Source organism: Camponotus vicinus, unplaced genomic scaffold, assembly GCF_025532165.1.
Source record: "Camponotus vicinus isolate PSW18456_S1 unplaced genomic scaffold, iyCamVici1.0 SCAF_13, whole genome shotgun sequence".
NCBI lineage: Eukaryota > Metazoa > Arthropoda > Insecta > Hymenoptera > Formicidae > Camponotus > Camponotus vicinus.
The window spans coordinates 2421375-2449284 of record NW_028141949.1 but is presented as its reverse complement, the minus strand read 5'-3'; the positions used below and the strand labels follow the sequence as shown (position 1 = coordinate 2449284).

At 29.8% G+C, this 27910-nt stretch overlaps 4 protein-coding genes and 1 pseudogene across 7 annotated transcripts in view; 1 reads left to right on the top strand and 4 right to left on the bottom strand.

Annotated features, from left to right (window-relative positions):
* The window catches only part of Flo2 (flotillin-2), a 51916-nt gene that overhangs the window by 14762 nt on the left and 9244 nt on the right, over positions 1-27910 (top strand). The gene's annotated exons all lie outside the window — the stretch shown is intronic.
* Positions 375-2591, bottom strand: LOC145964127 (glucose dehydrogenase [FAD, quinone]-like). Its single transcript, XM_083086554.1, has 2 exons — positions 744-2591; positions 375-630 (listed from the first exon to the last, which is right to left on the bottom strand). Exons 1-2 carry the CDS (start codon positions 2541-2543, stop codon positions 478-480), a joined length of 1953 nt encoding a protein of 650 aa, XP_082942680.1. The 5' UTR covers positions 2544-2591; the 3' UTR covers positions 375-477.
* Positions 6269-12376, bottom strand: LOC145964128 (glucose dehydrogenase [FAD, quinone] pseudogene; annotated as a pseudogene). Its single transcript, XR_014436348.1, has 2 exons — positions 12203-12376; positions 6269-8597 (listed from the first exon to the last, which is right to left on the bottom strand). The product of XR_014436348.1 is annotated as a glucose dehydrogenase [FAD, quinone] pseudogene (transcript).
* On the bottom strand, positions 14453-18767 carry LOC145964166 (glucose dehydrogenase [FAD, quinone]-like). Of its 2 annotated transcripts, none has more exons than XM_083086623.1 (4): positions 18097-18767; positions 16918-17154; positions 16325-16632; positions 14453-16223 (listed from the first exon to the last, which is right to left on the bottom strand). In XM_083086623.1, the coding sequence occupies exons 2-4, from the start codon at positions 17056-17058 to the stop codon at positions 14786-14788; spliced, it is 1887 nt and encodes a 628-aa protein (XP_082942749.1). In that variant the 5' UTR covers positions 17059-17154; positions 18097-18767; the 3' UTR covers positions 14453-14785. The 2 variants fall into 2 exon arrangements, with proteins under 2 accessions (XP_082942749.1, XP_082942748.1); XM_083086622.1 differs by having other exon boundaries at positions 16918-17096.
* On the bottom strand, positions 19736-26191 carry LOC145963761 (glucose dehydrogenase [FAD, quinone]). The gene is made up of 6 exons (XM_083085968.1): positions 26109-26191; positions 24142-24206; positions 22750-22946; positions 22392-22606; positions 20730-21912; positions 19736-20304 (listed from the first exon to the last, which is right to left on the bottom strand). Exons 2-6 carry the CDS (start codon positions 24202-24204, stop codon positions 20046-20048), a joined length of 1917 nt encoding a protein of 638 aa, XP_082942094.1. The 5' UTR covers positions 24205-24206; positions 26109-26191; the 3' UTR covers positions 19736-20045.

Sequence of the window (27910 nt, the reverse complement as noted above, 5' to 3'; positions counted from 1 at the left end):
ATTAAAACAATATTTTACAAATAAATATTCATATTCATATATATCTATTTTTTTCTCCTATTTGTGGTATTTATAATAAATAAATATTTTGATGTATGAATTTAATGAAGATTCTTTAAATGTATTTTTTTGAAAATAATTTTTTAATCTTAATTTTATAACCTTATTAACCTTAATTTTTCTCTGTGTTTTCTTTAACATAAATGTTATAAATAATAATGAAATAATTGTTTTAATCATTTAAATACAATATGAAGAAATTACTTGAAATAACTTGAATAACTTAAATGAAATAATTTAAATAGAACTTGTTTTTTTTTCTTCGTTTTCTTTTTTAATATTTTTTAGAATCATTCTTTTCGTCATTAATCGAATGAGTTTTGCCTAACTTTATTTTAATTGAGCATTTTATCTACAACTTTGATTATTTATAAAATATTACGCGTGAAAATTAGTATAAAAATTTGGTAAAATATATCACGATTGTGACTTCTTCAAGTATCCCCATTCTTCTTTAACCATATCTGCTAGTTTTTCGGCAATCATATAAATAGGTATGTTTGTATGCCCCGCTATAATTTCAGGCATGATAGATGCATCTGCTACTCTCAATCCTTGAACACCGATTACCTATGCAAAACATTAGCTTACAAAATTGTGTAAATTCATAAATTTATATATAAACATTGTAGATTATAATATATACTGTACTTTATAAATATCTTATCGTGTCCTTCAAATACCTTTAATTTAGGATCGACGACAGCAGTTGGGTCCCCTCTCGGCCCCATCTTACAAGTACCGGAGTAATGATAGATAGTACAAGAAATCGTTCTGATTGCACATTCCCAATAAGCAAAGGAATCATAAGTGTAATCTTCACATTCGGGAAAAGTATCATTAGACAATTGCGAATCAAACATCTGCATCGCCTTCGTTTGACCGATTTTTATCGCAACCTTAATACCAGCAATCATCGTCTTGATATCCTCCACATCATCGAAGTAATTTGGCACAATTTCAGGTTTAACATTAACATCGTTAGCCAATAATCTTATCCGTCCACGACTCTTTGGTTTCAACAGCATTGGCATTATCGTCCAGCCATATTTATAGAGATATTTATTCCATATTTGAACCATTTCGGGATTCAAACCCATTACAATCGGAAGAAGAAGATCTCCTTTGAAACCACCACCGATAAACAATAATTCTATATCCGGTAAGCCGCTGTGTTTTTCTGGATGCTTAGTATTGATGAAACCAAGAGCCTCACATGCACCCGGAACTGTAAATGGTCCCGATTGTTTTGTTAAGAAATCCGCTAGATATGGATGCATAGGATTGAGCATGTCCTGCATTTTTATGCTTATTGGTTCATTCATCATCCATGTCAGTCCACCAAAGGCCACATGATCCATCAAATTTTCCCCGACCGGCGCATTTCGAACAACATCTATGCCGAGTTTGGTGAGATGTTTAGCCGGTCCAATGCCGGACAACATTAGTAATTGAGGCGATCCAATAGCACCCGCGCATAATATTACTTCTTTCCTTGCGAACACGGATATAATCCGACCATATTTAGTAAACTCTACACCAATCGTTCGATTTGTACGACGATCTATTAACACTTTTCTCACCATGCTTTTTTGAGTCACGTGAAGATTTTTGCGATCATGTATAGGGTATAGGTATGCTCTATTACTGCTCATGCGCATACCGTTTTTAATCGTGCTCTGCAAATATGAAAATCCTATTATATCCTTTCCGTTGTAATCTACTATTGGATATTTTAGCTCTTTGCCAGATTTTAAGAAAGCCTCTGCTAATACTGTATGAAAAGGTGGGTAAGTGATGTGCAATGGTCCCTTATTTCCATGATAGATAGTATCCGATTTCAATTCCGGAATATCGATTGTTTCCATTTTCTTGAAGTATTTGAGAACGTCTTTGTAAGCCCAACCTTCATTTCCCATTTTAGCCCAGCGATCGTAATCCTCGGCGCCGCCTCTGGTAGCAATCATATAGTTTAACACGCTGCTGCCGCCCATCACTTTTCCCCTCGGCCAGTTACAACTGTTATCTTTCATACCGAGACAATATTTGTTGGATGGCTTGGTTCGATATTTCCAATTAACGTCATTACTTAGCTGTAGAAAGTGAGCGCTTAACGGAATGTCCATGATCAAATTCTCATTAGATCCAGCTTCGATCAATAATACCTTGACCTGAGAAATTTCACTCAATCTCGCGGCTATCGCAGCACCAGCCGTACCGGCACCAATCACCACAAAATCGTATACATCTTCGAATTTAGGGGTAATATCCGGTAATTCCTTATTTAGATAACGTTGACCCTGGTCTAAAAAGTTCAAAAGTCCGGCACTCGCTCTGAAGACATTTGTTACATTCGATATATTTACATCATCGCTGTACAGATTACGAAACCGTTTCGATGAAGATTGTCTGTCCGATTGTATCGGAACGATCATTGCAGCGATACTAAGAAGGCGAAGGACTATCTGCAACTTGCTCAACATATCTAAGCGGATGAAACGTGTTGAGTGGGGCACATACAATAAGAGAGCTGCATCTGAATGTCCGAATATATATATACTGACATTGAAATTCATGTATTTATAGGTGTCACTGTATACGCAGACTTGTATCAAGGATAACTTGATAAAATAACGCAATATAATGGTCAAGATAGTCGCATCATTCATCGCGAATTCTAAAGACTTGTATATAAAAAACATAATAGCACTTAATAGTGATTCGCTCTTTATACACTTTTGATCATAATTATGCTTGTGATATCGTTATATTATTATGAAGATAATACTTCATGAATGTAATGAAATCTTAAAATAGTTTGAATGTTTTTAAATGTTTACAGAAACTACTATCGTACAAATAAGAAAATAATAAATATAACAAATATATTAAGCACGAAACATGGAATTAATAATCGATTGTTAATGTTGACATTTGAAAAAGAAATACTATTATAAAAATATTACTTACATATTTAAACAATATCAAAGATAAGAGATATTCAATCGATAATATAAAGGATAATAAGAAAATAAAACACGTTTAATTATGTCATATGAATTGTCATAACATTGAATAAACATATATTCGCTATTACAAGACATTTTTCACGCGTATTATAACAAATGTTTAATCGTTAAATATTCTGATCTTTTCTCGCACTCTTCAATAATGCTGTCAATTATCATTGTAGACTTTAATCTTATGTAAAATTATAATAGATGCGATGTTATGTATCAGTATCATTTAAATTCCGAGTTTATACAAATATTTTTACTTTTTTTTATGAGTGATTAATTATTGCGCATATGTGGATATCTGTTTATTAATATTACAAGTGGATCACTACTTTAATTATTTATAATTATTAAAAACCTTTATTAATATTACAAAGAAAAACGATAACGTTAAAAAATTGTTGAGTCTTACGTACAATCTCGTATATACATGTGTACACGCACGCAGAGAGAGAGAGAGAGAATTGAAACACGTTGATTGCAATATGCAAATATAAAATATCATGTATTTTATTGTCGTATACATTACTATATACATACATATATACATTAATTTACAATTTAAACTACAATACTTACATAGAAAAAAAAGTACATGCAAAGAAACTGCAAATTTACTTTATATGTGCATATGTATGTGTAATTTTAAAATAAATTTGAAATTAACTGAAAAATATAGTTGTATTGATCTTTTAATTTTCCATAAAGTTTAGTTTGCGAAAAGCCCTTTTTTTTCAATCGTTTATAGTTTAACAATTATTGATATCTCAAATTTTTGCTTAGGAAAAATTGTTTTTAAATTGGCCAGATAATATGTAAAAGAAAATATTTTTGAAATGAAAAGGCATTTTAGGCAGTATAGTATAGTGTAAAAAGATATTAGTAAATATGTATTAGTAAAAATTTTTATTACATTATTTCAAAACTATTTTGTTCAAATCAATTTAACATGATATTTTTAATAGAAGTTTTGAATTATCCAAAATTTTCAATAAAATTTTTCTCAATAAAATTTCATTTTTCGAATAGAAATTGTTTAGATTCCGATGCATGAAAAAAATTTTGTTAGATATCTCGCTTTCGTGAAAGAATCCTAAAAATTTTACGAAAAAATATTGTAATTTAAATTGATCTAAAAATAATATTATCAATTCTCATTTAACAAAAATATAAAATTAGTAAGTCCATATTGTTGGCCTCTTATTTTTTATGCATTTAATTATCATAAAGCACTTTTTTGAACTAAAATTATAACTTCATGCAGGACTAGAAGTAGAAATTTTTTTTTAAATAATAAAAGTTGTAAAAAAGTATTGTTACAAATTCAAAATTATTTATTGCATATTTTATTATTTGTATTTATAAGAAATATCATTATAAAATATACGGAAAATAAGGAGAGAATATACATATATATAAAAGGAAAAATACTTTTTATTTTTTATTTCATAACATTATTATAAAAATAAACAAAGAACACACCATAAACATAAACAATTTAACAACTTTTAAGATCATTCAGTTCATTTGCAAATTGGCTTAACATTTCATACTAATAAGTCACAAAGTAATACAGAACCATAATCACACTTGTTTATATATATGTGCTATATACATATTTACATATAGTACATAATAGATCGAGAGTGTAAGTTTAAATGTAAGTTTTCCAATTTTAATAAATGCATGATATTAGCATATAAAAAATACGTATGTTCAATTTTAATCCGATTAGATAATACATTAGATTATCCTTTTTTCAGTAAATGTCTTAAAGTTTTCCCTGAATTCGTCAAACTTCTCTAAAAAGTATATTTCTGTGTCTTTTTATATTAAAGATTCGCCGTTTTAAATTTTAACTCTAAAATAATAGTAAATCATAAAAAATTTTATATTACATACATACATACGCATACATACGCGCACGCATACATACATAAATAATATAGACACGCACATACATAGATAGAGTATATATACATATTTTCAATTTACCAAAAAATATTAAAAATTTAAGTTTTCAAAGTTTTTACTTGGAAAAAATTTTTAAATGGCTTCCTTGAACACACAACATACGAAAGTTCCTTAAATATTTTATATTGTTAGACAATCCTCAACAATGCGACTGTGAAGATTAGATTGGCAATTTCGATACAAAATATGTGCAACATCTTCAACCAAAGAAATCGAGTAGAAAATATACAGATCATTTTACCAATTTCTTTCCTCCTCTATCGATTTATTGACCATAACAGTTCTTATTAAAAATATTTCTTTAGAATTTTTTCTTTTTCATTTCCTGTAAGTGAACACTTTAAAATTATTATTTAGAAAGCATTTGTAGATTTATATTTATATATGACATTTCTTTATCACTATGATATACTAGATCACTATTCGTTGGGCTTTGGAGTCTTATTTTGTAAATTCTACGTACACACATATACAAGATGTACAATAACTTGTAGCATAAATTTGCATACATATGTACATACTAAGCAAAAAAATAATATTATGTGTGAATTATTCAGAAATCAGTTGGTTTTAAGCCACAAAACAAAAATATAAATGAAATTCCATTGATCATAGTAGATGTTTAATACCATTTATTTAAATAAATAATTTAGCATCTTTCTCTTTATTAAAGCTTGGTTATTAAAGATATTTAGAATCACATGTTAAAGTTTAAAAAAGCATGAATATATCATATATTTCCCAAATTTTAGTCTTTTTTTTCAAAGCGAAAAATGTTATTCTAAAAATATTATGTTTAATTTGTTTTTTCATGTAAAAATATCTTTTCCATTAACTCTAAATTACAGGACATTTTGTATATATGTGTGTGTACATGCGCAGGTATGTATATCGCGCGCATGTATATATGTGTGTAATGCTGCAAAATAAAATTATTTTTTCAATATCATTTATATTTAAAAATAATGAAACTTATATATTAACTTATTTGGTATATACTAGAATATATTATATAGCACATGAGAAAATTGAAAAACTTTAATAAAAAAGATAGTACCTGAGATGCATACTATAATTAATTGTTTCTATATAATCGTAATTCTGCGCCTTGAACTAGCTTGTAAAGACTTATCACTAAAACGTTTTTAATTTTTTTAATTGCGTGATATTTATTATTATACATTATCAATCAAAATTATTCATATATATTGCCTGATACGATTTGGTACGATTTTATTGCACATAATACACATGATATTGAAATATTATAACTCAAAAATAAATATTCAATCAATCATATATTTAGATATATCAAAATTCAATTAATCATTATTCAGATATATCAAAATTAAAAATTTTTCTCTATTATATATTTTTTTCTATCTAGCATCAAAATTCATGAATAGTGTTTTTTTCTGATCAATTCACTTTTTATTAGTGCACACTTTCGTGATTATTTCCCGATAATGATCGCAACCAATCTTGCTTAATGAGATCGGCACCTTTCTCGCCGATCATAATAACAGGAGCATTTGTATTGCCACTGCATATTGTTGGCATGATAGACGCGTCGATGACTCGAAGACCCGTAATACCATAAACTCTTAATCTTGGATCTACTACAGCTGTAGGATCGGTTGGCGGTCCCATCTTGGCAGTGCCAACAGGGTGATAAATTGTTTCAGAAATATGTCGAATATGACATTCCCAATAGGCATCCGAACCGAACTTGAAGTGTTTACATCCTGGCAATTTGATACGATGAATTCTCGAACCGAATTGCTTGAAGACTTTTGCTTCACTGATTTTAATGGCAATTTTCACACCTTCTACCAGAACAGCGATGTCCATGGGGTCGGAAAAGTAATTTGCGTTGATAAGAGGACTGTGGAAGGGATTAGAATTTTTCAATCGTATAGTGCCACGAGACTTGGGCCTCAACAACACAGGTATAAGGGTCCAAGCGTCTTTGTTGGTAATTGGCCTGTATACAGTGTTATACACTTCGTCTGTCAATCCAAAAATTTTCCGAACTTGTACTCCCGCGTCAGAATTAATAGAAGCTGGCGCCATGTGAAATTGCAAATCCGGATAGTCGATCGAATAATTAGCATATTTTGTATTAACAAAGGCGTAACCTTCAACACCACCCAAGGTCGTCATTGGACCTCTGCCATTGACCACGTAGTGCATCGTCATTGGAGCCGCTTGAAAACGATCCTGAACTATAGCAACTGGTTTATCGATTAGGAATGTCAAACCGCCCATGCCTACGTGATCTTGAAGATTGTCGCCGACCCGAAGATCTTTAATAACAGGAATACCAATGTGTCGTAAATGCTCCTTTGGTCCGATTCCCGACAACATCAGTATTTGAGGACTATTGATGGCACCTGCTGACAATATTACTTCCTTCCGCGCTCTCACCATCTGTTTGCGACCGTCTCTGACGAATTCGACGCCTATTGCTCTCATTGTCAATGGATCGATTATGATTTTCGTTACATGGCTATTTATAGCCGTATGAATATTCCTACGCAATCGAACAGGTCGTAAAAAAGCCTTTGCGGTGGAGCATCTGTTTCCTCTACGAATAGTTCCCTGAGATATCATAAAACCTGTTTGTCGTTCGCCATTTATATCTCTATTCTCGTATCCCATTTCAACGCCCGCTTGAATAAAAGCTACTACCAAAGGTGTCTTCCATGGCGATTCTTGAACTGTTAAATAACCATTAGTTGCATGATAGGGACTTTTCTGTAGATATGGATTTCTATTATCTTCCGATTTTTTGAAGTAATAAAGAACTTGCTTATATCCCCAGCCGGAGTTGCCTAGCGATTCCCAATGATCGTAATCATATTTATTACCGCGTACGTATAACATATAATTAAGAACGCTACTACCGCCTAAAACTTTACCACGTGGCCAGTTGCAACGACCACCTTTCATAGCTAGACAAGCCTTACCCGTGGGTTCAGTCTTATATTTCCAATCCAGTTTGGTCAGTTGCAGATACGCGGCCAGAGATGGCACGTCCGTGATTTCATTTTCATCCGGACCAGCCTCCAATAATAACACGTTCCAGTCAGATATTTCTGAGAGCCGACTGGCAACTACTGCTCCAGCTGATCCACCGCCAACCACAATGAAATCATAATTAGAATATAGAGGGTACCTATCGATAGGTCGACTTTCGGGATCTAATTGATCATAATGATAATAAGAGAGGCCCGCGATTAACAATGGCACTAGCCATAAACCTGTACCCATCAAGCTAATAGCACCCTTCAAGGCTGACGTCACTACTATTGTACTGAAAACCATTTTAACGAAAGCAATTCTATTACGCCAATTTTTTGTAATATTCTATCCTTGTTGTCTCTTCCCCTTTAATTTTTTTATTGGTTGTCATAATGAAACTTCAGGTGACCGCATGCCGACCTTTCCAAACCCGTGAATGTCCAAAGGTACATCAAATGTATTCTTCATGATATTTCAATTAATTTCGGTGAAACATCATTTTTTGCCGTATCATTATTCATCCTGCAATAACAAAAAATTAAATAAAAATAATGGAACAAAAACATAGACAGTAAATATTGATGTTATTTTTAAAAAATGTTTTCAAAAAACATATTTTGATTTAAATGAAGAATTCAATTTGTGATGCGTGTATATATGTATGTGTGTGTATACGTGTATATATATATGCGTGCGTGCATATGTGCATACGCACATAAAAATTAATTGTGCATTAAAAGCTATGTCCCGATTTGAAAATAAGTATTGAAACATATTGAATTAAATTTTATAATATGGAACTAGGAAAAAAATTTAACGGCAATATATATATTTTCATGGCGAATTTTGTCTATTAATCTAGTACCTATCTACAGTGCCTGTAAAATAAGCGATATTTATAAGTGAACAGTATTTATTGTTAAAAAGCACTAGAAGAAAGTTTAGTCAGATTTGCAAACAAATTCTTACTCAAAATTCTTTTCACTTCAATCGATGAAGTAACTTTATTTGGAAAATATATGGAAAGTTATAGTAGTATAAAGATATTTTTGAATCTCAATAATCTTAAATATTATTGAAAGTTCTCGATAAATATGAACGGACACAATAATGTTTACTTATAGTCCATAGAAAATAATTGCGAAATATATTATTTGCAAATTGCACACAAAGACTATATGTAAATAATATACTAGACTTTTTAGATGGATATGCAATTTCCATATAAATTTCCGTGAAAATTTGACATTAGACACATCTATAAAATTCTTATTATCACGATACTGTTATTTTTGTAATTATAAAGTTGTTATGCAATAGGAAATCTAGATATTAATAATTTATTATTAATTATTATGTTTTTAGTCAGAACATTATAAAAATATATGTAAAATTATAACCTTTTATTACCTTTACAAAAAAAATAAAATTAAAACCTACAAGATAATATAATTAAAAATAATTGAAAGTTTATTCGTGACGGCATAAAATAGCGACATGTTCCTGATCACGGAAGGAAAAGTAATTGGCGTGGGTATCACGCGGTGAGGAACAAGGAAGTGCTAGAGTTGCTTAGCGAATTAAAGATGCTCATGTCCTATCGAGACGTATCATCTCGAAATAGAATTTAATTTACTAGGAACCACGAGAGATGTTTGGTGGCCGACTCGACCCACTTGTAAATAGCGCACAAAATATCTCGTTATGTCCGGATGCGGAGAAACGAAATGGTGATCTCATAACGGGGAAAGGAGAAAGTATTTCACTGGCGTAAACTTTTGTTTGACTTGTTTCCTCCCAAGACGACTTGTGGAGTTATATTATGCTGTCTATTTCCGTTTCTCTTTCTTCTTTTTTATTTGGCAAATTGGTGATATTTGTTAATTCGAAATATAAAGTATATTGACAAGAAATAAGTACCATGGATTATTCAAATTGCTATCTTGGAATAGATTTTCTTTAATATGTGAAAATTTAAAAGAACGAACAAAATTCCGAAAAATTGAAAGAAACACAAGTTAATTACAATAATAAATACGAAGAAATTTTTAATTTATAATATTTTGAGAGAGAGAGAGAGAATACCTATAATTATTCTACATGATAAAATAATTTTAATTTTGTAACTTTCATTTCGACAAACAGTTTTTTGTAACCTCAAAAATCTTTTTCTTTGACGCACAATTGGAATAATTAAAATAGTGCCACTTGTATTAAACAATTTCTGAAATTGCTATTCTTGACGTACAGCATTTGTACTAAAATAATTTTTTAATATGATGGGGATTCCAAAAATAATGGCAAAAAAATAAAATTATAAAAACACAAAGAAAGGCGCAATAAAGTAGAAAATACATTCGACAAATTTTACATATATCCTGTGCGAAAAATAATGAGTTTAATAAAGTTATTCTTGCTTTCCCTAAAATGCTTCTCCAAAAATTGCTTTTTAGACCTATAATTAAAAGAGAATTGTTAAGAATTTAATTAATATAATATCAAATTACATCAAATAAGATGCCACATATGATATCAGTATACTGGAAACAGTTAAATAATATGTTTAAAATGGAAACGTTGCAATTATGCACTTATAATAATAACATTACTAACATCATTCATACATGTACATATATTCTTTCTGTTTTCTACATAAGAATGTGAATGTGCCTAAGTACGCACGTATGTATATGTGTGTATACGTCCTTCTTTGTTTCAAATTAGTTTCAGATTTAAATAAAATGTCTTTGTTTAGAATGAGTATTGATTTTATTTAATGCATTTTACGATACATTTATGTTTCATGTGAAATTAATTATATGATTCAAATAATTAATTTTGGAGTAAAAATAAGATGCATGATAATTAAACTGTTTCAAAAGATTAAAAATTGTAAAATGTGAAAATAGGTGTCAAGGTATAAGCAGTGAAAGTTTACATGTTAATTTTTATATTATACCGAAGATGTGAAAATTTGTAACTTATGTAATAGCTTTCGGTGAATAATTTCACTACCAAATACTTTCGCTAAAACGATAGAACGAACTTTGTCCATCTTATTGCTGATTATGTGATCGATTTAACAATTTCGCACGCATTTGCAAAGTAGTTTATATGCACATATAAGTGTTATGTAAATCTTTTGTCGTAAAAAAAGAAATGGTAGATCGAGAAGTGTATATAATTATATATGTTAAATAAGTTATTTATTTCTTTCTCTACGTATTCAAATTACAATCATATGCAAGATTTAATAACACAAGATGATGATTTCTTATAAAAAAGTAATGGAAACTTTTTTAATTACTAATACATAGTATTATCATGAAAAAAGCAAAATTAAAGCAACATTAGTTTATTGATACAACATTATTTTATATGTATATAAACTGTTTTATACATAAACTTGTATATTGACTAAGAGTCATATTTTTTTATAACATTTAATTCAAAACATTGCATCACTAGTTTTTAAGGTCAAAAAAATTAATGTCTTAACGACATATATATATTTGCATATCATTATTAAAAAAAAATTATTATGTATCATAATGCGTATCATACGTAACTCAAAGTTGCAAAATAATATGCTTTACAGTAAGTCAACAGAAGTGTCACGTAAATGTCAAAAATTAAATCGACCTGTTATTTTTATATTTAAATTATGCATTATATTTTTTCTTCATATTATAAATAATTACTAAATATATTATAAAATAGAATATACAAATATATTAAAACGACTAAACTTTCTTGTATTTTCATTTGCGATGTGATATGAAAAAATTAATTTTAAACTGTCTTTAAAAATAGAAAATTATACTTCTTTTAATCAGAGAGTGAATAGATAGAATTTTAATAAATTTAAATATTTGATGTTATAATTTATTTTTTGATGTTGATAATTTATCCAGCACACATTATGTGTCACGAATAAGTAACATTGTACATTTACATTATTGTATCTATCGTTATTTTGTGTATGTATCAGCTTCATTGATATTTTTTGTTTAGAATAATCTTACGAATTTTTTTATTATATAAATGAAAAGAGTAAGTGTGTAATAAGAGTATGCGTGTAATTAGAAAAAAAGAAGAATTATATTAATATAATATATTACACATACACATAATACTGTCTTTAACGCAATTCATATTCCTATTATTTCCTTAATGTTGTAATCTTGATGATACTCATCTACACTCCTTTTAACATTGTGTTGATCACTTTGCCTGATGAATAAACGTAATTATTGAACAATCACTCTAAGAATTTTTCACTTAGCAGAAAGAGTTACAGAGTTACCAACAATTACGATTGCACTGATTTTCATCACGAGAATCATTCGATGACAATTGCAATCGCGATAAAAACTTCGTGCAACGTGTGTAACATTACTGTCAAAATTTTACTGGAAATATTGTCAAAATATTGAGAGCTCGCCGGATAATGAGACGATTGTCGAGTGACTGCGATAGAACCAGTAATGATAGTCGGAAGAACGTTACAGTACTGCACCGATATACCTCCATCCATTTCACTCTCACCTTCCTCGTTATTCCCACTTGTACCTAATGTTCTTGTTCTTCCTGAAGACTCCCAGTCGCACTTTGGTAGTGAAAGTATTTTCTTCCTGTAGTTACCTATACGCACATCTACCTTATAGCGGGAGTGTGGTAACAAAACGGTACTCACGAACATTGCTATTTCTTGTATACATACAAACATACACATATATACACAGCATGCACGCAAGAAGAGGTAATACAGTCTCACTATGATCGGATACGATGGTCTAATCTTTTTCCGCGATGAGCAAATAACATACAAAATATAGCATATAAGGAATAAAGGTACTTATTAATTTCTCTTAGAATACTTTATAGAGAAAGATATTTTTACAGAATATTGTAATGTGTCTAAAAGGAGAGCTCATAAATAGCAATATAATTATACATACATAGGGCATTGCATTTTAAATAATCCAGCCGATATTTCGAAAACTAAATCTGTGGCAGGTAAAAATATTTCAAATAAAATAGAATTTTGACAGGGAAAAAGTTGGCCTTGAATTTTAATTAAGATTATTTTCCAATTTCTAACAGTCAACTTTACATGTGGTTTTTGAAGATCAACTTCACATATGGGAATTGTTTATTTCCATTACTAATAACGATAGCATATTATAGAATTTTATGTTATATTTTATATTATAGAATTTTAAAAAATATGATATATAATCATTAAAATATATAATCATATTGCACTTTCTTCTATCAAATAAACTATTTTTGTGCATAAATTTAACAAACTAGTTCGATGTATATGCAATGATAGTTGATTACTTTCACTGATGACAACTTCTTTTTGTAGAATTGCCGAAGAATCTGCGTAATGTGCATTGGACCGTGATATCAATGTAACAGCAAATTACATCCATAACAGAACGCCTTTTTTCATATTGAGAACATAAAGAGAGAAAGCGCGATATTTAAAGATTTCAATTATATCTTCAATTATATTTAAATGATCAAAAAGACGGAAATAAAATCTATATTGATACACAGGTTGCATGTCCATGTTACATTATAATTGTATTGTGCATTAACAAATAAGAAAGCGAGGAAACGGAAATAGAAAATAAGACTGCGTGAAACGTGCATTCCGTCACGTACAATTTTTAACACGAGAAGCAGTATTATATAAAGTTTAACTCGTCTGCTTGCGATTTGAAAGTCAATGTGATCTTGTCTCTGAGATTTTGATCTTTATCGCGCTCGCTCTTAAGCTTGAGAAAAATTTTGTTTTTTTAATAATGAATAATGTATTTTTTTTATTATCGATTTTGTTAAAACCAATTGACTCATGAGAAATTTTTATTGACACAAGAGAGAGATTAACACACACACAAATTACCATAAAACTATAATGTAAAATGATATAAAATATAATATAATGTATAATAAAATAATAAAATATATAATATAATATAAAATAATATAAAATTATTATATGGATTAACATATTAATAAATTATATATAGGATACATAAGATATGTTGTGTATGTGGTAAATGATCAATAAAATCTCTCTAATAAGTTTAATAAAATAAATTATATTTTTCGTATTATTACAAAAGAAATGGCACCTATTATTGAAGTGTTTAATTTAATGACTTTAACACATTAAATGTATTTGTAATATTTTAATATATACAAAGTACAGAATATATTCTATTAAAAAGAGAAAGAGGTAACGAAAGAAAAGAGAGTTAATGATTTATTAACATTTATAAATATCTAAAAAGGGAAATTTTTCAAATATTTTCATATAATCAATTTGATGTTTTATAGGCATTAAACAGCATATTGATCTTTCTTATAAATGTATCTTTAAATTGTCACATATATTTAAAGCATTATAACACAGTTCTTCACACACATGCATGTGCATAAAGAAAATGAGGGTGGAAAGGTGAGAGAAAGGCAAACAAAAACGAAGAAAGAGGAAGTGATGCGAAGGAAGGAGGGAGAGAAAAAAAGGGGGAAAGATCTCTATTAGATTCACATAAATAAAAAAAAGTTAACGAAAGAACTTAAAAAACTAAAATAACGTTATATACATAACAAAAAAAAATTTTTTAATTAGTAGTTTTTCCACACACGATAATTTTGATTATATCTAAAAAATGCGAAATTAAATCTTAATTTTATTTCGACGAAAAAAATCTTGTTCGTCCCCTTTCAACACTTCGCCTTTTTTTTACCCGCCAGTCTTCCTTGATAATATCGCTGGCTTTTTCGCCGATCATGATAATCGGCGCATTCGGATTGCCGCTGACGATGGTCGGCATTATGGAACCATCAACGATCCTAAGACCTTTAACTCCATAAACCCTTAATCGAGGATCCACGACGGCCGTAGGATCGCTCTGCGGCCCCATTTTGCAAGTACTCGTTGGATGATAAATTGTGAAGGTAAAATGTCGCACAGCGCACTCCCAGTATTCATACGTATTGAATGCATATTTGTGACAACCCGGCATGCGAATGGTATGAGGTCTCGAGCCGAATCGTTGAAATGCGCTGGTGTTAGATACCTGCAGAGCTAACTTGATTCCTTCCACGAGAACATCTATATCCTCCTTATGTGTGAAGTAATTAGGAATAATTTCCGGCTGAACCAGAGGATTTTTACTCTTCAACCTAATCCACCCTGTGCTCTTGGGCCGCAGCAAAAGCGGTAGAATTGACCAGGTTTCAGCATTACGCAAAGGTTTGTACATAGTATTATACACTCGATCTTTTAGACCGGTGATTTTTTTTATTTGGTCGCCGTCCGAGTTGACGGAACTTGGCGCGAAATGAAACTGCACGTCTGGGTAATCACCAGATTTGTTGGCATATTTGGTATTAAGAAAGGCCAGTCCCTCGACTCCCGGTGTGGTCATGGGTCCTCTCTCTTTCACGATATATTCGAACATCACCGAAAATGTCTGAAAGCGTTCCCTCTTCAAAGTGATTTGCTCGTTCACAAGAAAAGTGAGACCACCAAGGCCCACGTGATCTTGAAGATTATCTCCAACTCGTAGATCGGATATCACTGGTATGCCAAACTCAGTCAAATGTTCGCTGGGACCGATTCCAGACAGCATAAGCAATTGAGGCGAATTAATCGCGCCAGCGGATAAGATGACTTCTCTTCTGCATCTCACGATTCCTTGTTTTCCATCGCGAAGAAATGTTACGCCTATTGCTCTCTTCTCGGCATTAAAGAGCACCTTTAAAGCCTGAGTCTGCATCGCTATGTGCAGATTCAATCGATTTTTTACCGGTCGTAGAAAAGCCTTCGCCGTCGAGCATCGACTGCCACGACGAATCGTTGCTTGCGTCAACATGAAACCAGTTTGATTGAATCCGTTTATATCGCGATTCTCGTAGCCCATTTCTTGCCCAGCTTGCAAGAAAGCGATTGCCAAAGGACTTTTCCAGGGTGGTTCTTGTACAGTCAGGTAACCTCCTGTTTCATGATAAGGTGTTCTTGTTAAGTATGGATTTCGATTATCTTCGGATTTGAGAAAATATGGAAGCACTTCCTCATAACTCCATCCATTATTACCTAGTCGAGCCCAATTATCGTAATCGTGTCTAAAACACATATTCAATTTTCGTTTCATCGTTAATTTTCAACTTGACACATATTTTTCCAACGTGATAATTCTAATAATGGAAGTGGTATTTGTACTTGCCGATTACCACGAACGTAAATCATAGCGTTGAGAACGCTGCTTCCTCCCAGAACTTTGCCGCGTGGCCAATTACACTTGTCGCCTATCATAGCGAGACAATAGGCGGTAGATGGCGAGGTTTGATACTTCCAATCAAATTTTGAGAGCTGAGTATATCCGGCAAGCAAGGGTATATCCGAAATTTCGTTTTCATCATCGCCAGCTTCTAAGAGTAACACTGTCCAATTAGCTATCTCTGACAATCTCGAGGCGACCACGGCACCTGCGCTTCCACCTCCAATCACTATGAAATCGTATATTTGCAGCAACTGAAATCGCATTGTAATTTATTATGTCTCCGATACTCGAGTATTTTTAAGTTTGACTATGATACATGTGTATAAAGAAAGAGAGAGCGCGTTTATGTTTCTTTTAGATACTTGGAGTAACTGACGCAGTAATGTAACAAGTTTATAGACGCTTTTTTTCTTGTAAATGTAATTTTATGAATTAATTTTTCGGGAACTTTTCCGCTATTTGTAGTCGCAAATTTATATATTTTTTTTTTCTTTTTTTCTCTCCCTTTTTAATAAAATTTTTTAATTTTTTCATACCTCTTGTGTATTTTCTGGATGTGATTCTGGATCAAGACTGTTGTATTTATATATAGTAAGACCGATTGCTAAAAGTGGAATTAAACTGAATCCAAGAACAGAAGTGCCGAATAAATTGGTCAATATTGAAGCCATTTCCATTTATTTCCACCGCCAAACATCAGTAATCCAAGTGATATCTAAATGCATGTCATCGGACAATTATTCTTTCAAGCGTTAGTGGAACAAATAAGTCTCCTGAAAGCAAATTATTAATTAACTTTACTAACAAAAACGAAATGCTTATTTCTTTCAATATCGCATGTAAGTTGTTCTTTTCTTCTTGCTTATTCTTTATCGTGTGGTTTTTTAATAAAATATTAAGGTCTTGGGATTTCCACTCGACTTGACGTGCGTATGCAAAATTAAATCAGTCTTTTTCTAAAAAGATTAGTTTATATCAGTAAATGTTAAAACATTATATGAGAGATTGTTATATTTTATATGTTTATATTATATTAAAAAATTATATGTAAATTTTTATATTTCTCTATAAAAGACAAATATTTCTCATTCTTGATTTTGCTACATGTTAATATAAAATCCTTGATATCACATATGATGCATAGTTTCTATTTGTTAAAAGGTTCTGTTTAAGAGACTTTTTATGAAAATTTCATTAAAAAATGTTATTGTTGAATCCATAAAAAGTCTATATGTTATAAATATCATATAAGTAAATTATTTATTAATGAATATATTGATCTCATAAGAAAATGATGTACAAAATTATATTAAAATATTTTTATTGTATAATATAAACATAATATATATCTCTTATATAATATTTTAACATTTTGTATGTAAGATTTACTATGTGAGATATTTCTTAATAAGATCGTAAAATATCTATTACATAAAATTTACGAGATTTTTCACACGTAACATCTAGACAATTAAGTATTTTAAAATTGACTGCACGCATAGATATACACATACAATATATGCAAAGCATATTACTACATGCATATAATAGAATGAGATAAAAATGAGATATATTAGAAATTTTGTTTTATTATGTGATATTTATATTTTATATTTTAACAAAACTTGATCACAGAACTCAAACTTGCCATGTGAAAATTAAAATTATTATTGTATAGTTAGCATCTATAATTATGATGTTACGTGTATTCCTACCTTTTGTTCTTTGACAACAGCTTACATAATCCAACAAAATATAGTTGCAACTACATGTGATATTTCAACATCGTTCAAATCTGTCAGGTGACACATTTGCAGATATCATCACAAGAATATCTTTGTAATAATTATCATGGCTGTCAACGTGAGAATTAATTCGTCACTTGCATACATTTTTGCATTTATTTTTCAGTAATGTCCTATTAGTTTCTCCATGTCTTATTGGTATCTGCGTAGACTTATATTACACTTTCTCGTGGTATTAACAGCACTTTCTCGATACTTATGATCACACTTGAATCATCACATCTGAATCATCGATTGTATTCTATACTGCATGTACAATATTAAGTCAGATCTGCCTGATAAACTTTGTCAAAAAGTGTTCGAGTGTTCAATGACGAACCGGCAAAATGATTATAAGCGAAATGAGACTAGCACCGGTAAGAAGCAGACTGTAGTACGCTGGTGAATGTGCAGAGTGAAAACCAGCTGGGCCCCTAGTACAGCCTTTCAATGCCAACATCGTATGATAATTTAGTAACTCCGTAAGTTCATTGCTCTAAATCTGTGTCTTAAGACTATACAAAAACTATGCAAAAATACATGTCTCTTTCAAATAAACTTTTTTTGCTATGCTGATTTCCTTGCCATGCTAAGAGCTTATTAATATAATTATAATCAAACGATTGTTTTTGTCGTGAAGTTGCGAGGTAAAGTGCAAGTAAAAGCATTAGCCTCGATATTGGTAAGCCATTTTGCAATGAACATTAATGAATAAATATCTAGAGATCTACGCAATGCATCATTTTTTTCTTTCTCGTGTGAATCACGCTGAAAGACTCCTTTTTTTTATATATATAATATCAGTATAAGTGAAAACCAGTGGACCCCTAATATAGCCTTTCAATGCCTACATCGTATGAAAATTTAGTAACTCCGTAAAGTTCATTACTCTAAATCTGTGTCTTAAGACTAACTATGCAAAAACATATCTTTTTCAAATAAACTTTTCTTGCTATGCTAAGAGCTTATTAATATAATTATAATATCAAACGATATTTTTGTCGTGAGAGCTGCAAGATAAAATGTAAATAAGAGTATTATCCTTGATATTGATATGTGATTTTGCAATGAACATTAATGAATAAATATCTAGAGATGTACGCACGCAACGCATCATTTTTTTATTTCTCGTATGAATCACGCTGAAAGACTCTCCTTTTTTTTATGTATGACACCATGTCAACGTCTTTCTCTTTGCTTTCATGGCCAATACACGAACAGAAAGACACACATACGAGTTACCTGCGCACTTTCTCTCTTCTACGTGATCAACAAGCGGCTGTATCAATAGTATAAAGAAGTGTTTAATATAAATTCACTGCTTTATTTTACTACTTAAATTTTAATTATTTATGTATAAAAGTGGTAAAATAATTGTGTCAAATTATAAAAATAAATACAATTTTTATTATAAAAAATTTAATCATTTCATTATTATATCTTAAAAGTATTAAAATTTTTATATTTATATATAAAATATAATTGTAATTGTATATTTTAATTAAATATTTGTATGTATATGTATTCTAATATAATTGTAGAAAAAAATCTGTTGTATATATGTTCCACAATTATATTAAAAAACAACCAACAGAAATTTTTTATGCGAGAAAACTATATATTTAGTTTTGTTAATAATCAATTTCAGTATTCAATTTTTTAATGCAAATGCTAAGTATTAATAATTAAAATTTTTATTTAAAATTTAGTTGAAAAGACATACAAAGAATAGAAAAATTGCAAATGATGATTTCTTGCACATTTTTACTAAAAAAAAAAATTTGACCAAAGAATTTGTCATTAAGAGAATGTTCAATAATTTTTTAGAGCATTTTATATATTACATAATGTACTGCGTGTTATATTTAAAATTTCTGTGGCTAAACACTATTAATCATATCGGCTGCTTTTTCTGCTACCATCATGATACCAGCAATGGGATTCGAGTTTGGCAAAATGGGAAAAATAGAAGCATCGGCGACCCGAATATTTGCTATACCGTGTACTCGAAGTTTTGAATCCACTACCGCAGTTGGATCGGTACTCGGTCCCATTTTGCACGTTCCAGATTGATGATTTTCCGGTCCTGTTTCTGCGCGTATTTGACACATCCAAAAGGCATCCGTACCGAAATGATAGCTAACAAAATTAAAAATATGATAAAAAATTTACAAATAATATTAATAAATTAATATTTAAGTGTGAACAATTTTTTTTATCTTTTATCGTTTTAAAAGAAGAACAGGAAAGCTCTGTGTAAAATCTTCTTTGTTAAATTTTATTCTCATGAAAGTGAGTTAATTCTTATTATTAACTATTTCCGTTCAGTGTTTAAACAATTATTTTAATTTTAATTTCAATTGATTACATGTTTGCATTATTTTTGTTAAAGAAAAATGATTTTATTAAATATTATTTAAATGGATCAGATACTCTAGAAATATTTTATAAATATTAAATTCCATAATGCAAATGATCTCTCTCGAAACTTAAAGTATCACATAGTTGCTAATTTGCTAATATATTACGTGCACTTGTTCACTGAGTAATAATATAATACTTACTCGTTGCATAATGAACTTCTCACTTGTTCCAAACGAAGATCCCACTTTTTCATAACGAGCGTGTCGACAAGCTTGCTGACTTTTTTGATACCTTCAAGCAAAACCATTAAGTCCTTCTCATTCGTGAAATAATTCGGATAAATTAACGGTGAGTCCAAAGGATTACTTGATCGGAGTTTTATATTGCCTCGACTTTCCGCGTAAACCACCGTAGGTCTTGCTACGATCGGTCTTCTATCCGTACAATCATCGATTCTACCGTCAATGCACTCATTCGGCAGACCAGTCTTCGGACAGATGGAATTGAAACCGTCGAAGAAGACTTGAATGTCCGGCACGCCGTTGATCGCATAGTTGCTCTCAAGAAAAGCAGTGACTTGAGTAACACCAGTACTAGCCAGTGGGCCGGTTTTGCTGTCTAGATACTCATTTATGGCATCCATAGTCATAATCTCGTACGGGACGTCTCTGATGCTCATAGGAACCGCCACCGACACATGATTCTGCAAATTTTGGCCGACCGGCAGGTCTTTGTAAATTTTAATACCGAGCTCAGCGAGGTCTTTTTCGGGTCCTACACCAGAGTTCATAAGAATATGCGGTGAGCCTATAGCACCGGCTGTCAAGATCACTTCTTTGCCACATTTCACCACTCTCTTCTGACCGTTCTTATCCACTAGTTCCACGCCATAAGCTTTCTGTTCCCGAGGATTAATTAGAATTTTGGTAACTTGTGCGTTTGTTAATACTTGCAGATTTTTGCGGTAGGAAACGGGCCTCAAGTATGCCTTTGAAGTCGTGAGACGCATACCATTCTCGATTGTCATCGGTGCGATCATAAAACCAGTTTGATTGTATTCCTTTAACTGGGAAGTCCTGTAGCCCAGCTCACTGGCAGCTGTCAATAGCACATCCGCGAACTTCGGTTTATGCGGAAAATACTGAATACTAATCGGACCTCCTTCCTTTAGACTCCTGTGTTTGTTCGATAAGATTAGCTGATCGACCGGGTTCTCCACCCGTTCGAAATAACGATTGAGTTCATCATAAGACCAGCCAGGATTTCCCGCCTGCGCCCAACGATTATAAATTTCAGGATGACCTCGAACGTACATCATACCGTGGAAGCCGCCAGTTCCGGCAATCATTTTACCCCTTGGCCAAGTGCAGATACCGCCTGTTTCTAAAAGGGTGCCAACACATTGATCTATTAATGTCCCATTTACCACAAAAATGCTATTACAGAAATATGTCAGTAAAGAATATTAGTAGTATACTATTTACAATTAAACAACATTCGTATCTAAAAAAATATATCTTACGTATTTAAAGCATTTTAAGATTCTCTAGATAATTTTTCTTTTAACTTATTTGTCTATCCAATTTTTTATTTTAATAATATTAAAATTATTCAAGAAAATAACAAAAAATTATATATTGTGTCTTGTGTAATAGGTACCTATTAAGATCTAAAAATAATCTATTTAATAATTTTAATGTCATAAAAAATCCGAAACCTTTAAATAATAAGTCTGAGTAAATTTAAATTAATAAAAGATCTTTATGTTGGTTTGTAAAGAGATTATAACTCTGAAGTTCATGTATTATTCATGTGAAAAACCGTAGATCAAACAATGTATTTTAGGATAATGTATTCTATACTTAAACAGGCAGTAGGATGCGGTGATGTTGGTTCCGTTTTAAAATTCCAATCGAGAGACGTATTGACAGCACGAAACGCAAGTCCTGGTATTGCTGTCATAGTAGGTTCTTCTGGACCAGCTTCGATAAGCAAAATCTTTCGCCATGGATTATCGCTCAATCTTCTCGCGATTATTGACCCTGCCACACCTGCGCCGATGATTATAAAATCAAACCTATAAAAGACATTGATGATATTGACTATTTTTAATAATAGACAACAAGGAATCTTACAAAGAATCTTCAAAGTGAAGATAATGAAGCGTATCCATAATCTATTGCAAAAACCATCTTATGGAAAATCTTATAGATCTTATACCATTTATTCTCGTTCGGTAGTTCGTCCCTACCCAGTCGTCGACAAGGGTCAGCAATATCGCATCTGGAAGACATCACATTTTGAACTAGCGTCATAAAAGTACTGATGCCTCCACAACCATAACTCGTGTATTGCGTATCTTCAAACTGGCAAGAGCAACATCTGTTGATTGCAGTGCTGCTGGTTACTTGATCTGGCTGAAATAATAACTGTTTTAAACGGGCATGAGTAAAAATTTTTTTTATTTAAAGCAAAAGTTTGCAGTCTAAGCAAATTTCTGCTCCGAAAATTCACGTACGTAGAAAAATGCTTGTGTATGCATTTTCATTTAATATGAAATCAATGCTTACGAAGATTAAGTTCTTGTAAATTCATTTAAATATGTACATCATAAATATACATTTTGCAATTACCAATCAAAGCTACTTTAATAATTCATTCAATATGAAAAAAACGTTTACCAAGATTCATGTTCTTGTAGACTTATGTTAACATACATCATGCAAAAAATATACATTTTGCAATCGGGCAGAGCAATCAAAGCTATTGAGTAACTGCAATCAAAGCTATTTTAATGATCGTGCCTACTCTCAAGTGTGTCAGAAAAATGTTTCGCGACAGACTATTGCATCTATAATTCAACATTTAACTTTAACTCATATGACAACAGCATAATTATTCCTTGAATTATTGCAATATATTTTTTATTAAGATACATTGTTCGTAGCTACTAAATTCAATATCAGCTATAATGCGGTTATAAATAAAATACTTTTTCTACATCTCATGGTCAGTGTTCTCTTAAGTAGCAGAGAAATAATACATACAAATATATACAAATGAATGCATTCAAACAATAATATAAATATAATGGCATTGATTAATATGGTTTCTAAAAATATCTCTTCAATTATACGATATAATAAGCATATCAACCTTGTGTGATTGCAAGTTAGTATCCTTCTTATTTCATTCTTTGTTCTCTGTTTCCAAACTCTTATATTTTTTTGTATGTTACAATTATTTTAAGCATGTGTTTTCGAATAGAAAATGATAAAATATTAAAAGTGATATATTTTAAAAATACAAGATTATAAATACAATTATTAAAATACAAAATTAAAATACAAAATTAAAATACAAAATTAAACCATGAAATGCATGTTCTCGTTTATTTTCTAATTTTATAATGATTATGCTAATAAAATTGTTCACATAAATATCACTTGTAGCTAAACATAATAATAGAGTAATAAGATTACGAATAAAAATTATATAAATTGATTGTGCTGTCTCTTAATAGGTATTATATTTCAGGATGAGAAATAAAGCATATTAAAGTATTTAAATTTCGAATTTATATTTTGATACTAAGACTATTATTTTACTTACCTGATGTGTTTTGATAGGAATAGCAAAAACATAATGCGCGAACAAGAAAAAGTACCATCGCATGTCTGCAAGTTAAAGGTCAATTATTAGTAGAAGAAATGAAGGTAGACAAAAAAAGAAAAGGACAATTATTAGTATAAAAAATGAAAACAAAACAGAAAATGTATTAATTGAGCATAGAAGAGAGATAATAAGAAATGAAGGTAGACAGAAAAAGAAAAGGACAATTATTAGTATAAAAAATGAAAACAAAACAGAAAATGTATTAATTGAGCATGGAAGAGAGATAAATAGTAATGAATCATAAATTATGTTATGTAATTGTGTGAGAATTTGAATTTATATAAATATTATTATTCACATAGTAAGTAATTTTGTTATATATAATTTATTGAATACAATTATTTTATTATATTTTTTAAGGAAATAAGTCATGTTTATGATTTTTTGTCATAGATTATCTTTAATAAAAATACAGATTTTCGTCATACTCATTCATGGAAAAGATACACGCATCCTAGTCTCGTCACATGTTAAAAATTTTTTTTTTCCTTAAAAATGGAAAAAAATAAATATCAATTATGATTTGTGGAGATATCATTAGAGAAAGCATAGTATATTATACCACTTTAGCTTTATTAAATGATATAAAATATTACATGGTTTCTATAACTTTTTGTGTTGTGTTATTTTAATTAATTTTAATCAATCCTTTTTAATTCATCTATTTTTTTACTAACAATATAAGTAAATGTCTTATAATAATATGACATGCTAACATAATTACTCTCTTTAAAATTACTTATATTTTAAATGATTTGAAAGAACGCACTATGTTTGATCCGAAGCATTCTACATACGTGAAAGTACGCTATTGCATGTTTGATAAATTTTTACCATAGCGATCAAAGAGTTCGATAAAGATATTGCCCGATAAGGCTAGAAATATATATATACACGCGTGAAAGGTTTGGTAAAAATTTCTTCATCCGAAGCAAGTAAGAGACCAACTACGATATATATTATTCGAGAAAATCACGTGTGGTCAAGAATATATTTCTTTTCGTCGACAAAAAGAACACATATGGTGTGACGTCATCGCTTCACTCCGAGTAGGATTTATATCGCATGGATTAATGTAGAGGAAGACACTGACAAATTTATCAATTTAACTAAGAGGCTTCTTGTAAACAAAAAAGAAAGAAAAAAAATGACAAAAAGAATGAATTATTACTTGATTAATCGGAGTAAAAAATTATCAAGGAAGATTTCAAGAATGTTTTTCGCAATCGTTAGCGCACACATTAATTTAATTTATTGAGTTATAGATTATATGTTATTGAAAAAATACACATATATATGCGTAAGCTACTTATGACATTTATAAATTATATTTATTTTTTTAATTAATATTTTTAAATTAATATTTGTCAGAAACGATAAAGAAACTTGCGTAAATAAAGGATTACAGTCGTGATTTATAACACACCAAAATATGAAATGATAAGAAGATATTAGACTTTTATCTATGTAATATTACATTTAAAATATTATTTTTTACATTGTTTAATCATTAGAGAGAATATCGTTTTGCCATCGCACTTGTTTTATATATATATATATATATATATATATATATATATATATATATAATTTTATTATTATTATTATTATTATTATTATTATTGCCGAAACTTTCTTCTTTATGTCAACAAATTATAATTTCTAAAGTATAAGTAATATTCACGAATATATTTTTCAATGAAAGTATCTATATTAAATATATTCTAATTCTTAACATCATACAATATATATACAGAATTTAAATTCTGAATTTTTATACAATTTTCACAATAAGGAATTTCATGATTGAATCTAATGTTTAAGATGCTTAAAGCATGTAAAATACAGACAGTATTTTTTCCTTACTTAGCGCTACACATATTCTATGTAATTTTCATTCTTACCGAATGAAGTCCTTCTGCTTTGTATTGCGGGAGACCCTTTTAACTTCAGTCAGAGTTACCCTGTTGACGGGTGTACAATTTATACTGGTTTGTGAGAGAAAATAAACTCTGTAGCGCGGTTTATGTTTTAGATATATGAAGAGGGGCGCTCCACTATTACGTATGTGATAAAAGAACAGCTTAGTTCGTCAAAAAATATCACCTACTTGTACACACTGATTAAGCATTATTATATTCTGATTTGAGGATAAAATATACACACACATGCGCATGAAGTAAATTTGATAATATATATTACATATACATTATACATACATATATGCATATTTTATAATGTATGCATGTTCTGATAAAAAGTTCCATATTATTAATTATTAATTTTTTATTTTAAAATCAATTTTTTATTTTATTCGTTACACACTGTTGTACTAAAATATTTTTTATGTATAAAGATTCATAATTCTATTGTATTTAATATAGATTACTATATTGTTACTCTTGTCTCATAATCTGCAATTAAATTCTTAGATTAGATTATTAATTATTAAATTAAAGATTTTTGTATATACTATGAGGATGAAAAATGTACGAGATTGGAGAGATTGAAGATTCGAGTATAATTGTATTTGTGTACTATGATTTATTTATATTATTAGATTTTTTATTCTGACATATATTTATTATACTTTATAACATGAATTAAATTTATGTCGCATATCATTTTTTAATTTATATGTTGACTAAGAGTCAGATTTTTTATAGTGTTTTTAACTTCAAACATGACATCACGAATTTTTAATGTCCCATTGTCCATGTATATATTTGTACATTATTTAAAAAAAAATCATTATGTATCATAATACACAGCTACGTTTATATGAAGTCAAAGTTGCACATAATATGTTTTTCAGTAAGTCAACAAAAGTGTCCCATAAATTTCAAAAATTAAATAGAATAGTTATTTTTATATTTAAATCATGCATATTTTTTTTTTCATATTATAGATAATTACTAAATATACTATAAAATAGAATATATAAATGTATCATATGAAAAAAAATCGACTTTCTTATACATATATATATTTTCGTTTGCGACGCGACGAAAAAATTAATTTTAAACTGTCTTTAAAGGTGGAAGGTTACACTTCTTTTAATCAGAGGGTGAATAGATAGAATTTTAATGAATAAATATTTAAATTTAAATATTTAAATTAATATGAATTTAACGAATTGAATTAATATGAATTAAGTTCATATAACCGCATATCACTTTTTAATTTATATATTTCATATGGACAGCATTATTCATCAACAATGTAATAGTATATTGTCAAATCGATAAAAATGTAAATAACATGTGCTGATAATTTAAAGATTCGTGCAATTGAATAGAGTAATAAAATACAATTTAGAATTTGATTGCATCCTAAAATTTTAGAAGAAAGTGTTTAGAATAAAGAAAATTAAGAATATAACAATTTCCAAATGTTTTTCAGTGATTCATTGAATTTCAATATGTAGACAATTGTGATTAAGTTCCAGATATATGTTGTTTGAATTGTATTTCATATCACGCAAGTATCTATTAGGTTTTATAATTGTTGTCTTTGTGTGACGTTATGTCATATGATTGTGATTAAGATCCAAATATAAATGTGTTCTTTGAATTATATTCCATATCATATATATATTTTTTAGATTTTATTATTGTTGTCTTTGTGTGATCTTATCTCATCTTATACATCATTTCATTCTCATGTTCCAATTTTTTGATGACATTTTGATGAATTCTAAATTTAT